Genomic DNA, 14,201 nt, shown 5'->3' with positions numbered 1-14,201 from the left:
CACAGTGTGATGTTTCCATTGTCTTATTTTGCACTTCTTGTTGCTATACATTTTCAATAGGTGACCCTTATACTGTGAAGCCAAGCTGTTGTAATGTGCAGACTGAGGCTTGGCATTGTCTTGCTGAAGTAAGCAGGGATGTCTCTGAAGAAGATGACAATTTAGGGGAAGCAGATGTTGCCCTAAAACCTATTTAAACCTCTCAGTATTATCGATGCCTTTACAGATGTGCAAGTTATGGGCACCCATAAACTGTATCCCCACACCATAACAGATGCTGGCTTTTGAACTTTGAGTTAGAGGTTTGCACCAGGTCAGGTACCTGTGTACCCACAGGTGACCTACGAATATATTCAGCTATTGATAGAAAATATAATTATATAAATACCCTAGTATGGACATGGCTAAAAAAAGTTAGCATGAGTAATACTGATATACTCTGTATTTTATTTTAGCACACAGCCTATCTAGTATTCATTGTAGCCTTGTGTCAGAGTTGGTTCAGGCTCTGTTAATCATGAGTCTGGGCAAACCTGGGTATTAAATGGGGACGATCACAGGTAGCAGGATGTAAGTAAGTAAAATGTGTTTGTATAGCACTTTTCACCTAACAACAATAGTATGAAAATATGAGCAATATCATTACAAACACACACAGTAAACAGGTCATATTACATGACAGAAAGAGAAATTAATTAACCAAAGGCCTGTCTGAACAGGTGAGTCTTTGACTGACTTTTAAAGTCATTCACAGAGTTTGCAGAGCTCAAATACAGGGGCAGCTCATTCCACATTTTTGAGGCAATGGCTTGAAAAGCTCTATCTCCCCGAGTCTTTAGGTGAGTGTGTGGGACAGAGAGATTCTAGTGTGTTTGATCTGAGGGGGCGGGATGTCTGGTAGGGGTGGATAACTTCTGACAAATAATCTGGAGCTTGACCATGCAGGGATCTGTAAGTAGGTGTCAGGATCTTGAACTTGATTCTAAATGTAAGGGGGAGCCAGTGAAGGGATCTGAGTACAGGAGTGATGTGGGAGAATTTGTTTGACCTTGTGAATACTCTGGCTACAGCATTTTGGACTGACAGGAGGCGATTTAGTAATGGGTCTTGTGTCTGAGGGTGCAGGCGGCTGCGGGTTTGCAAAATTGGACCCATGCAGGACTTTGCGTTCATAACAAACTGGATTGTCCTTTTTATCTCTCGCCTGGAGGACTTATCTGGGCATTAGTTCCAAGAATGATCTTAAATGTGGGCTTGTCAGACCACAACACAATTTCATTTGGGATCAATCCATCTCAGATGAGCTCAGGCCCAGAAAAGCTGGTCGCTCTTCTGTTCTGGATGTGGTTTATATAGACTTTCATTTAGCATGGTAGTCTTAACTTATGTTTGTAGATGCAACGACATATATAGTGCTTAACAAATTTATTAGACCACCACCCAAAGTAAGGCTTATGCCACAGCTGCCCTAAATTAACAGCATTAGTAAAACCAAAATCATTTTTTATGTTTCTGCAATGGTTAATACACCAATATGTAGAAGCTCTTTAACCCAAATGATATTTTTAATGCTAAAATATCATTATTATTGTAATCCATGATTTTTCAAATGTACTGATTTACAAAAAAACTGTAAAAATAGTAAAGCACATGAATATTTCTTGATTAATATGTCAAATTATAGTTATTTACTTGCATTCCTGAACCGAAAAATGAGTTTTAGTGGTTGAATGTCATGCTTGATTAATTTTTGACTTCTCAGAGAAGCCCAGTGAGCCGGCTCAAATTTAGGTATAAAAAGGTTTGAAAAAAATCAGTTTGAAATTTCTCATTCCTGTTCAAAATGGTAAAATGTGAGAGCTCACTGAAAATGAAAGAGTCCACATTAAAGCACTTCATGATGCTGGATGGTCTCTGAGACAAATATGACAGGTCTAATAAATTTGTTAAGCACTGTATTTTGAATTAAGAATAGTTTTCTGAAATGTTCCTAAGCCCATGTTGAAATATCCATCACAGAATATCCCAGCGTTAATACAGCACCCCCTTAATTCTCCAAATCTATCAGTGATATTTTGGATTGTAAATGCTGGAATCTGAAAATTTTTGAGATTGCAATCCAAGGAACATTGTTCATAAACTGTTTGACTATTTGCACACATAGTTATCTACAAAGTGGAGGACTGAGCCGTTCAGAAGTTCTCTCATGGGGCTTTTCTATCACATGAAGCATGTATTATAGGTCTAAATTATTTGCACCTCACTGCACTGATTTTATCCACATTTTACATAACATCCCAACTTTTTTGGAATATGGTTACCGAGGTTCTGAGAAATGCATCTACATTGGAGGATATGGGATACGACTTGTAAACCCTATCAGAATATAATGTGGAAAAATAGAAGCTATGAAGTATGGGTAACTGTGAAATAATGCTGATAATGACCTCGTAGGAACTTTCTGTTAACAAGCAAGTAAAAAGGCTAAAAATCAATCAGAACTAAATCATTAAAAAAAGTGCTGAGGCTTGATCTCTAAGTACGCTGAGGCTGAATATGCATATGCACATTAGTGTTTGTAGTGTGCTTGCTCTTGGGAGTTTTTGAGCAGCTGTTTGTGTTAAATTCAGACTGTGTATGTTTGTGTGGTAAATGTTTGTCCCAGGAAACCATTCTGGTAGACCAGACATGAAAGGATGCTGTGAAACCAGTTAAGAGAGTGAGTACAGGCACTTTATACACTCTCAATCCTAAGTGGGGATCTAAAGTTATTCTGCACAATGATTATTTTAAATATTACAGAGGGACCAGAGGATTATAGCCTTCAGACTTTGAGACTGTCTATCTTAATAACCAAATTTAAAAGGAACTGATCTATGGAGAGAGAGGGAGAGATCTGAAACAGATGGTAGTACCAGGAGAATATCAGTAAGGAAGAAGAAGGGCCTTCAAAAGAAGAGGAGGGGCAGACAGTGAACGTTGTGCTGACTCAGTCAAGCTGCTGTGTGTTTGTAGTTTTCAGCATTTGGGTCATGGCCTTTTCTGCAGCAACTTAAGTCGCCTTCAGACATGCTCTGTAATCCCTGAATGCTCTGCTGGTTTTTAAACGTTTGCATCATGTTGAAAGAGAGGCAGAGTTACTAATTTTCATAAACTGTTGAACCGCTGTTTTAAATGTTCTTACTCAAGACTACGTAACATTTCTGCAACATTTTGAGTCAACACAGTCACTTTGCAGTTTTAAAGCAAACAGTTTTATGGCATTCTCAAACATGACATCTCTTAAAGTAGCATTGTAACCAATTATGGATGAGGCAGACGTCACAGTTTTTTGTAAATGCTGGATTTGTGAGCATTTGAGGGATTTTAAACATTGTAGTCATGCTGAAATTCTCATTTAAAAGCCAAATGAGTAGCATTGCATCTGTAAGAACAGCTATAGATGGCCTGTTCTATCCAGGTACATGTTCCTCCATTCCTGTCAAATTGTGTAAATTGCTGTGATTTTCTGCGTTTAACAGTAGATTCTGTTTTTGTTGGACAATTCCATTTGCTATTCTGAGACCAGAAATCATAGGGCCCTTTATCAGTGCTGCATAAAACTTGGCAGTTACAGTTAATAATGAACCTCACATTTCACCTAATATGAAATTAAGAAAACACTTGGAATACAGTCAAAATGTAGCAATATTCAAGATAAGTGACAGTTGGTAAACAGTGTGAAGTTAGTTCACAGAATGCCACTAACATTAGCAGTGCTAGAACTGCCAGTGTTCGATCCTCTTTGCAGATTAATGTTCATGTTTGTGTTGAATATCATCATGCAGCTGCTTAGTGCTTCAGTTATATGTAAGTTTATCCTGACCCAGCCTACATACAACTTCATCCTCATTTTGAGACTGAATTAATGTTAAGCTGTGCTGGTCCAATGTGATGCTATCGTCTGTTGTTGTTTGCATTGGGTTAAAGCGGTTGTTCTAAACTGGTTGGTTGGGACCCAAGGGTAGCTTGCAGAGCAGTTTTCAGTACGTCGCAACTAGGTGTCTGAAAAAAATGGTGGCAAAAGTCCTGAAGTTCTTGTTGGACATGCATTGATACATTTTATTTTACCCTGTTTTACTGTGAAATTGGGTAAATTTATGTTTGATCAATATTTCAACTAATTTATCTCCTCTTTTTGCAATAAATGGCTACTTTTCACATGAAAATGAAGTAATTTTACAAGTTCTCTTTGAAAATTTGTAAAAAAAAATGTTGCCTTTTTCTTTTTTTATTTCAGGTGTTTTGATTCAATCATGCTCCTAACTGCAACATATTCAATTAACTAAACATGCGCTTTTGAAAATGTTTCAGAAACTTGGGTCGTGATCTGTGGTAAGACAGACTGGTGGGTCCTGAGGCCGGACCAGTTGAGAACCACTGGGTTAAAGAACATTACGAAAGCAGGGCAGTAGCTATTAAACACATTTACAAAGGCAACTAATAGCAGGAGGCTTCATTACATCACTGTTGATGAACATTTTTAGTTATAGTTTTAGTCAATGAAATTAACACTATCTAGAAGTTAGTTTCTCGTAAATTTACAACTTTATAATTGCATTAATTTATGATTTTTTTTTCTTACATTTTTTTTGTTTATAATGTTAGAATTTAAAAATTAACTTAAAATTCTGGGTTTGTTTCTTTTAAATATCAAGCCTTATACTTTCAAAAATTTCAAGTTTATTAAAAGAATAAATGGACCCTCTTTGTTTTTTTTGTTTAGGGTGGCTCCAACAAACTGTCATACATTATGTCTCTAATTATAACTTTTTAAAAAAGCACAAATTATTATGACAGTGTCAGAGCAAACAGGACCCCCTGCTCCTGAGATCTTTGGATCCCCCTCCTAGGGGTTCCCAAATCCCAGGTTGGGAACCACTGGTTTAGCTGGAGCATTTGGCCAGGACTGTGGGCTTTAACAGATAAAAAATGTTAATGATGACAGGGTTTCCTCTAGGATCTTTTGAAACTGTGGGGAAGGCTTTGCCCCCCCCAAACCCCAGAAAAGTAACATTATTAAAACTCAATGTTTTTATAAATAAAGACTTTGCCTTCCTTCTTACTAACATACATAAGCACATAAACACTTTAAGATCATACTAATGACAACAGCCTGGGGATATGATTTGAATTGAAAGACTCCTATAGTGGGATTCTGTTTTTATTACGTCCTCTTGCATTTATTTCATCCCAGGGGAGCCACAGGACAGCCTCAGCCTCTTACAGTTATTAATATTATGATAACTTACAAACATTAATCACTGAGGTATTCAGCAAGCTAACGTTATTTCGTTAATGCTTGTTGTCAGACCGACCCGCACTCATGGACGGACATGCAAACTATCTCTCCTCTCTGTCACACACACACACACACACACACACACACACACACAACCACTCCTCTCGCCCTCTGACTGCTGCTCATGCTTTTCCTTCCTCTCTTTTTTAGCGGACATTTAAAACACAAAGCTGGGCAAATATCTTGGATTAGATGAACGCCTGACTGCCCATCGCTATAGTTTTTATCCAGTCTCGTATCGTAACAAAAACGGAACTTAAGTTCCACCGGAGTTTTTACGACAACGAGCTATTTTTCGCTCGCTAGCGTCTCACCTCCATCATGAGACACGGTTGATGATGAATATATCTACTTAAGTTTACCGCTAATCATCAGATTATAATCAGGGAGATGCTAAACTCAGCGAAAGTAAAGTTTATCAGCCGTCCGACGACAGACAGGAAGTTGAGACACCAGTCTTCGTTTTTCAAAATTAAGTTGCTTGCAGAGCAATGTCACATTTCATGATTACAGTTTCACATATTATGGTACGTAAATGTGCGCAGATATAGACTATATGTTTTTATGGATCCAGTCATACAATATAATTTACATTTTTAACATCTGAAGAAAAAGATCATAATGCTGAAGGCATCGCGGCTTTTATTTTGGGCCATGATCAATTACATGTAGCGGAAGCCCTGGATGAGTTTAACAGACTAGTAATTCTGGTGCTGAGGAATCCAACTTTAACTGTTTAGCTGGCTAATCCCTAAATATATATGAATAAATGAGTAGTTAACATCATTTTTGCATTCAGAAAAGATGTTAACAACAATTGTACTTCTCCCTTGTCTGTCTTGTCGTGTCACCATCATTGCCTCCACCCTTTAACTTACCTGTTTTGTTCAAACTACTCTCCTGACTTCACACGGCTCTTCCATTTGCATTTACAAGTGCTGCTCAGCCTGAACATAATGGGACATTTTTAGGAGTTTTGTATAAGTGTGAAAACACCCTAAACCAGGAAACAAGCAATGTTATGAATGGAATGCCTCACAGTTTTACAGTGATGAGGAGGTGTGTTAGAGGGCTCTGAGTTCCTCCTCAAAGATGACATACCCTTCTCATGACCCTCTTCTTTAATCACTGAGTCACTGTGCCACCACCTGATCCAAGAGGGGACTACACTATTCTGATTTAGTGAGTTGTTTAAAGATAAATAAACCCATAAAAGGGAAGAAGCCACTTCACAGTCCTGGGCGTGATGTATTTGATGTTTTAACAGAATAACCGTATGGCTGCCTGCCTGCCGGACTGGCTACCACGGAGCTCTATTTTGGGTCTGGAGGAAGCCCCCGCTCTCGCTCCTGTTGTCATGTCGTCTGTGACTCTTCAGCTCGCCCTCTGGCTACACGCCTCTTGTACTGTGCAAGAAGAGCACTTCACACATCCCTCAGTGAAACCAGAGCTCTGCCTTCAGCCTTCTGCCTCATGCCTTGCCATGTCCTCTGGGCTATTTTTACTCCAGCAGTGGCTACCTCTGCCAAAGTCAGACCACAGCCTGCTGGACTGGAGCTGAGGCCATGTGTGTTACTGTGTGTGAGTGTTTGTGCAGATGTGTACGTAGGTGTATTTGAGTTTAAAAGCAGTGCATTTGAAAGAGGTTGTAGGCAGAATGGAATCGGGAAATGTGCCAAAGTGTTTGCACAAATTAATTTGATAACGCTAGATCAGATCCACTAAAACGCTTTATTATCTGGCAAACTATAGCTCTGGGAGTCAGGACAATCACCAGCCAGGAAGATTTGGTTCCAATTTCTCTTTTTCTCTCTTTCCCTGTCTCCTGCCTCTAATCTCACCATCTAATAAAAAATTTAAACTGTGCCGCAGTTACAATTTTTATTCAGGGTGACATTATTATAGTTGCTGGGAAACAAAACAAAGAGTAGAATTTTTTGAAAACCTTATGGTAAAAAGATGGTCCCAATTTTCTAGTAAAGAGAGTCATGGGAACTAGCTCTTTGAACAAAAGTGATGTTTTGAGCTTTGAGCAATAACGTGTAGCTTTCAATACTTCATGATAGTAGCTTCAAAGTCCATGTAACAGTACTGTTATTTCAACAGGCAGAATGGCATCATCCCACAGCTCAGATCACCTGCTTTCAGAGGTACAGCTTTAAATTACCAGTATCCTTCAGATAAAGAGAAGCCCATTAGCTGTCCATGAATGATAAAGTGACTGAGGCTAAGAGCAGAAGAGAGCGTAAAGCTGGAAAAAAAGCAACACTCCAGTCTGCGGATATTATTCATAACACTTTGTGACATATCCTTAGACTCCATCGTTATGCGTGTCATCCTTGTCTCATGTCTGCACAACAAATTTACCCTTTGGGTACTAATAAAGAACCTTGAACCCTTGAACCTTGAATCATGTTTGGCAGCTTTCGTGGGTGTAGAAAGTCATCTAACTCACACTTATTTCAGGTATGCATTCAAATCGAGGAATAAGTCAATCACATGTCAAAGAATTGCCTCCCTACTTGTCAATCTTCAAGTTAGCTTTACAAATCTGCTATGGGTTGCACCAGCTGTGCGTAAGTTCCAACGTAGCCTAGTTTGAATGTAAGTTTTTACTTACAACAGAGAATATGTCTGTCATAGTGATAGCTCTAAAGGAGACGGTTCAACCCGGAGGGTGGCGAGGAGTTGAGGATTTTACTGGCAATTTGGTGTCAGCATTGCGTTCTCCATGATCAGTAACACTGTTGTTTTCCATGAGCGGAGATCATTTCCACCAGCCACTGTTAGATTATCTCGTGTTATTAGAGAATTTACCTCTTGATGTCAGTGTTATTATTTTATACTGGCTCAAGGTTTAAGCTGTAGGCTTCACAGTACTCACATATGCAAAATGCCTTATCATAGTTTTTATTCACAGTGGATGCTGTTTGAGGATTCATGGCAGCTTATGTTATATTTAGCCGGTACCATCTGTAGCACTGTGTTAAAAAATACTTTACAGTGATCAGTTTAAGTAAGAGAGAACGTCATATCTGCAACAATATTTTGGTTAGTTTGGGCGTAAATCTGTAGTAGTTACGATTAGCCTTACGACTCTGTGGTGCAACTGAACAATGACACAACTTAAGTCAGAACTTAACTAGTTTCAGTGTAGTGTTTAGTGTGGACTTTACACCATAACTTAAGCCAGAACTTATACTTAGCTGGTGCAACAGGTTACTGGAACCTTACAAACCTATCACAGCTATTATGTAATAAATAACGCTCTCCAAAGTAGCGAGACATCTTAGTAACACTTAAACACATACTCCACTTTAGATTATTTTGATTGACAAAACATTGTGTTGCCTTGACAGGCAGCAACAGCTTTGTAACACCTAGTGTTAAAATTTCTTGTTTTTATGAATTGTGTAAGGACTGACCGTACAGGAAACTTCAAAAACAGTTTTATTTCAGTTTTATTCATTCTACTATTTTTGTTGTACATTTTGCCTACAGCTGTCATTTAGAAATGTGAGATTTAAAAACATGAAAAAACTGACTGTATTGCAAGAGTAAGAGAGGTAGAGAGTGAGATCTTACATGAATAAATAACACCCCTAACCTGATGATTTAAATAATTAAAATAGCGTGTGCAAATGGCTTTTGTGATTTATAACTGAAGACAGTTTATCATGAACCAGAAGAAAGGTCTGTACAATTTTGCAAATTGACTTCAAGAATGAAATATCTGCAGAAACAACTTTTGGATAAAAACATTGTTTGGAAATGTGAGTTGTTTTATCATCAAAAGAACTGATCATGCTTTTACTTTGAAATGTTTTCCGGAAGTGTATCCTGACTTACATCCTTACCAGGGACGCATTCACCAGCAAGAGACATGCAGAGGGTCAGCTTAGATAAACGCTGGTTTTCAACCACAGATGCCCACAGAAACACTCATTTAGTGGCTTCAGATTGAGCTAGGCTCATGTTTTTGCTCATGATGTCTAAACTGAAATATTAAATTCACTGGTCACCAAAAATATTAGCATTTAGTGCACTCAGGCATAATGCTGTATACTTGCTGTGCTCTAAATCATTGGTTCCCAACCTAGGGTCCAGGCAGCCCTGGGGGACGCCAGAGACAAAATGTTTGACAATTTGTGACACCCTAAAGGATAGAAATATAAAGGGTCCATCATTTTGGGGGAAAAAAACTATTTTTTTAAGAATAAAGCTGGATAGTCACAGAAAACCAACCTAGATTTTTAGAATTTAAAAAGTCATAAATTTCGTAGGGATGCTTAATATTGGATTTTTGCCGATATCTGATAGGCCGATGTTTACAGATTCATTTTAGCCAGTACCAATATCGATACCAATATTTGAATAAGGTTTCAGAATAACAAAAGAAACAAACTTTTTACACACACTTTTATTTTTAAGAATGAGGATGAATAAAGAAAAAAATCTCAACTTACATAGGTCTGTTGGTTCAGCATTAAACTCTGTTAATTTACTAGTATGACTAAATTTCATAGTCGATATATGCTGATATTTACGGCCGAAATATTGGATGTTAAAAACAGCAGAAATTTTGATAAAACTGATATTTGCCTTTTTTAGCTAATATCTGCCAATACCAATATCAGATCGATAATATCATGTATCCCTAAAATTGAGACATTATAAACTAAAAAAATTCAGTTTTATAAAATCATAGTTGTAATTCTACAAGCTGAAAAATGTGATTGGAAAGCTCTAGTTTACAGAAATATCTCCTCTGAGTTCTTATAGTAACAATAATGATTATTCTGGGCTAAATTCTCAAGTATTTCCATACATTAGGCTCTCAACTGCAGTACTTTTGGAAGGAAAACTGCTTCATATGGTAAGAATTTACTCCATGGAATAAGCAATTTTCAAATTTAAAATCTCAAAAGTGTATGTTTACATACATTTATGACTGTCAAAGTAAAAAATTCTGTAAAAAGAGGGTGAGTGCTACCCTGATTCCTCTTTCCTCTTTAATGAAGGATTTTTTGCCTCAGATTTTCAGTTTTGACTGCCATTTTTGCTGTGGGTTAAATTTGCAAATAATCTAGCAAGTCACACAATTTTTTTTGCTGTTTAAAATTTCTGTTGTTTTTTCTTGTAAATTTATGACTTTATATACTTGAAAAATTATCTTTTTTTGCTCAAAAATTGACAGATCGTCTTTATTCATTTATTTTCAGAGTGTTTTAATAAATAGTTAACAGATAGGTCTTATGGCAATAACCTGTTAAGTTTGAAGCCTATTATTTTATGATCTTGTCAATAAAAAAAATTAAAATTTGTTTATTTTTTTCCTAAGCTTTTCCTGGACATGAGTAGGGGGCACCTACGGACAAAAGGTTGGGAAGAACCATTGCTTTAAAGGGAGGGTGCATGCACTCAATTCACCACACATAACAAAATGAGCACATCGCAGCATGTGGCACATTTACTTCAGATTATTTTGTTTTCATGATCATGGGAAGCTAAAATTAAATTGTTATAATAATTGCCCAGTATTATTCCACATGCAACCAGTTTGCATATAATGAGCCGTAGATATTACGGAGACATATTTGTGCCAAACCAGTAATAGTACTTTACCTTGTCATTCATAGTTCCTCGACTTCTCACATCTTTGCTGGCTTCACCATCCCTTTGCTGCTTGTCAAGCAAAGCACATTGTCCATGAGGTGGAGAGAAACCAGCACTGTGTTTGTTTACATCAGTGCTGTTGCTCTCAGAAACCTTGTTTGGGCGCCACATCGCCATAAACTAAATTCCCTCATATTGCTGCTCTAACAGGCAGATTTAACAAGAAGATTTTGTGAACAATCTTTGAGTAAGGGAGTCCAAATACTGTGCTTAAGCTTCTTCCCCAGTCCCCTGCTGGTCTGCACTCTTGTCAATTCAAAGTGATCCAGGCCTGAGCAGGTGTACGTCATCATGTCATGATATGACTCACACACAGTTTCCAAGACAAATAGTTTCACAGAGTGGAGGCACAATGGAGAAATATTCAGAGACCATGACAGTAACTTTACTCACTTTGCAGCTTATTTGGAGTTGTTTATGCCAGATACGGCTCTCTAAAGGTGCATTTCCACCAAGTGGTCCAGTGTGTTTGGAATGGTAAACCCTGATCTTGCTTGCATTTCCACAGCCAACTGTCCCCTTACTTGCAAGTCAGCCCAGACATCCCTTCCAACTCTTCCTGGAGGATTAGAAGACATTGCTATATATATATATATATATATATATATATATATATATATGTAATATGACATATAATTTCTGCAGCAAGTCCAGGGTCTACCCCATAGCCTCCTCCCAGTTGGGCGCGTGTACCACAGGGAGGCAGCCAGGAGGCATCCTAATCAGATGCACGAACCACTTGAACTGACTCCTTTCGAGGCAAAAGAGTAGCGGCTACTTCAAGCTCCCCTTCAGATGTCTGAGCTGCTCACCTTACTTCCAAGGCTGAACCCAGACACCCTCCTGAGGAATCTCATTTTGATCACTTGAACCCACAACCTCATTTTTGGTCATTATCCAAAGCTCATGACCATAGGTGTGGGCTATAAATAAGACTGACAGGTAAACTGAAAGCTTTGCCTTCTGTCTCAGCTCCCTCTTCACCACAACAGTCTGGCACAGTGTCTACAATACTGGCGATGCTGCACAAATCCACCTGACAATCTCATGGGTCCATTTTACCCACACTTGTGGACTAGATGCTGAGATACTTGAACTCCACTTGGGGCAAAGAGTCACCCAAACAGAAGGGGGCCTAAAATGTAGGACAGTACAGGATAGTTATATTAGTACCTTTTCATGACCAACAGTCATGTTGATTTTTAATCACATCCATGCTGTGCAACTGTGATTGTGTGTGTGCATAAGCAGCCATCACATGTCAAAGCCCACCTTGGAAATCAGTGTCAAGAAGCACCAAGGAAGTGTTCTGTGCCTCTCATAGTTTTACTGTATACAAATATAACAGTCACAAAGTATACCTAACAATGACTGAAACGCTACAGTGGAACCAGTTATGTGCTTTCCATCAAAAAATATTCTCTGAAATACCCACATAACAGTTATGTGGTTCTAAATCTCTGTTCTTGTCAGGTCCAATAATGCTGTTTTTATTACCAATCATGCAGAGTAGAAAACATTCAATACCACTGATGCCATTCACTGCATGACTCATACTGTCATAGCAACACAAGCATCACTTTTGACCTATGTATGCACAGCACTGACCCAAATACAATCAATTTACCTATTAATTTTTCCTTAGAGAGAAATTGTCAGATAGAGCAATAGTAAACAGAAAACAAGTGTATATTTTAGAAATGCAAGAGGGAACATCTACACAACTGATAAACCAGTTTACTTGGGTTTAAATGGTGAAACGACATAAAGCAAAAGTAGTATTTGGTCAACCATTGCTCATTCATGTTCAGTGTATAAAGGAACCACAAAAAAAGATTTTTTTGTATTACATGTTAAAGTGAATTTTCTATCAGGGTTTATTTTTTTAAAAAAAGCTGCTTCTGTTGGGAAAGTTTTTCTCGCATGAAAAAGCTCTGTATGATTGCAGAGAAATCTTTGGTGACAGAGAGTTTTTTGCAGATTCTCTTTAAAGCTCTTCTTAAGCACTGCTACAGTTCTTCAGCTCCTCTGTGAACCTGAAGGCTCCGTCCTCATATCCAAAATTCCTTTTCTCCTCCTCCACTGCCTCGTTTGCTTCTTCTGCCTGCCCCCTTTATCTAATTTTCTCTTTTTCTCTCTCATGCTTTCTCGTTCTGCTTCAGTGAAATACATCAAGGAGATGTCAGCCTTCTTTAAAAGCTCAGGGTCCCCAGGCGCCACCCTCCCCTGGGAGTCTCCCCCATCCACACCCCAGAGGGGCACTGAGCTCTCGCCCGCGGATATGAAGGAGCCCCGCAGCATCCAGCTAAAGATGTGCCAAGTGTCACGAAAACAGTGCCCCCCAGATACAGAAAACAGGTACTTTATTTTCAAACTGTACAGCTTTATACTCTCGTTGATGTTCAGTTCATAGATATCTGAATCAGGAAAAAACTTAAAGAGCTGAACCTGAAATGACAAAAAGGCTTACAGAGAATAATGTAAAAGGGACTTCTTAGACCATCTTGCTCAGTCATTCCCTTTGTAATATCTGAAACTTCCTCTCCACCCTCAAGCTTTTCTCACTTTGCCATTTGTCTTTCATTTCTCTAACTGCCTCTCTTTTCTTCTCTCCCTCTCATCTCCTCTGCCAGGTATTTCGAGGTGATTTCATCCAACAGAAAGAACTCTGTGTTCCTGCGGGCAAAAGACCCAGCCATGGCCCAGTCCTGGTACAATGCCATCCAGATGGGTGCTGCCAACCTTTTACCACGAGTGAAGGAGGAGTTGAAGAGCATGCAGCCGGGCATTGAGGTCAAACATTTGGGCTGGATTACAGAGCAGGTACAAGACGATACAGACAAATACAGTCCATACTGTTAGACCTTTTTCTGCTCTGTTATGTCTTAGTTAAAGCCATGTTGTTATGTTCTTTTTACTGTTCATTTTATTGTCCTGAAATACAGAAAGCACAGAAATAAGTTAATGCGTGTGTTGTTCCGGAGGTAAAAATTCTTTCAGGCTGAATTTTCAGCTACTTTTTCCAAAAACTGCTGCAACAAGAACTGTAGTAGGACAGACAAAACATTGGGCTCGTCTCACACTTATGCTGTCAAGGCCTTCCCATGGAGAATGTCAGGACCACAGAAAAAATAATCCCAATATTTCACAAAATAACACTTTAGGTCGGTCAACACTGCATGCT

General features: G+C 38.5%; 1 protein-coding gene across 2 annotated transcripts in view; it reads left to right on the top strand.

Moving 5' to 3' along the window:
• snta1 (syntrophin, alpha 1) overlaps window positions 1–14,201 on the top strand; it is a 68,548-nt gene that overhangs the window by 42,400 nt on the left and 11,947 nt on the right. For both annotated transcript variants that reach the window (XM_041783314.1, XM_041783315.1), the window contains exons 3-4: window positions 13,180–13,375; window positions 13,651–13,840. In XM_041783314.1, coding sequence (XP_041639248.1) covers window positions 13,180–13,375; window positions 13,651–13,840 — 386 coding nt within the window. The remainder of the gene's footprint in view (window positions 1–13,179; window positions 13,376–13,650; window positions 13,841–14,201) is intronic.

Source organism: Cheilinus undulatus, linkage group 3, assembly GCF_018320785.1.
Source record: "Cheilinus undulatus linkage group 3, ASM1832078v1, whole genome shotgun sequence".
Lineage (NCBI taxonomy): Eukaryota > Metazoa > Chordata > Actinopteri > Labriformes > Labridae > Cheilinus > Cheilinus undulatus.
Note: the sequence above shows the minus strand (reverse complement) of the source record. Positions and strands in the feature narration are given on the sequence as shown.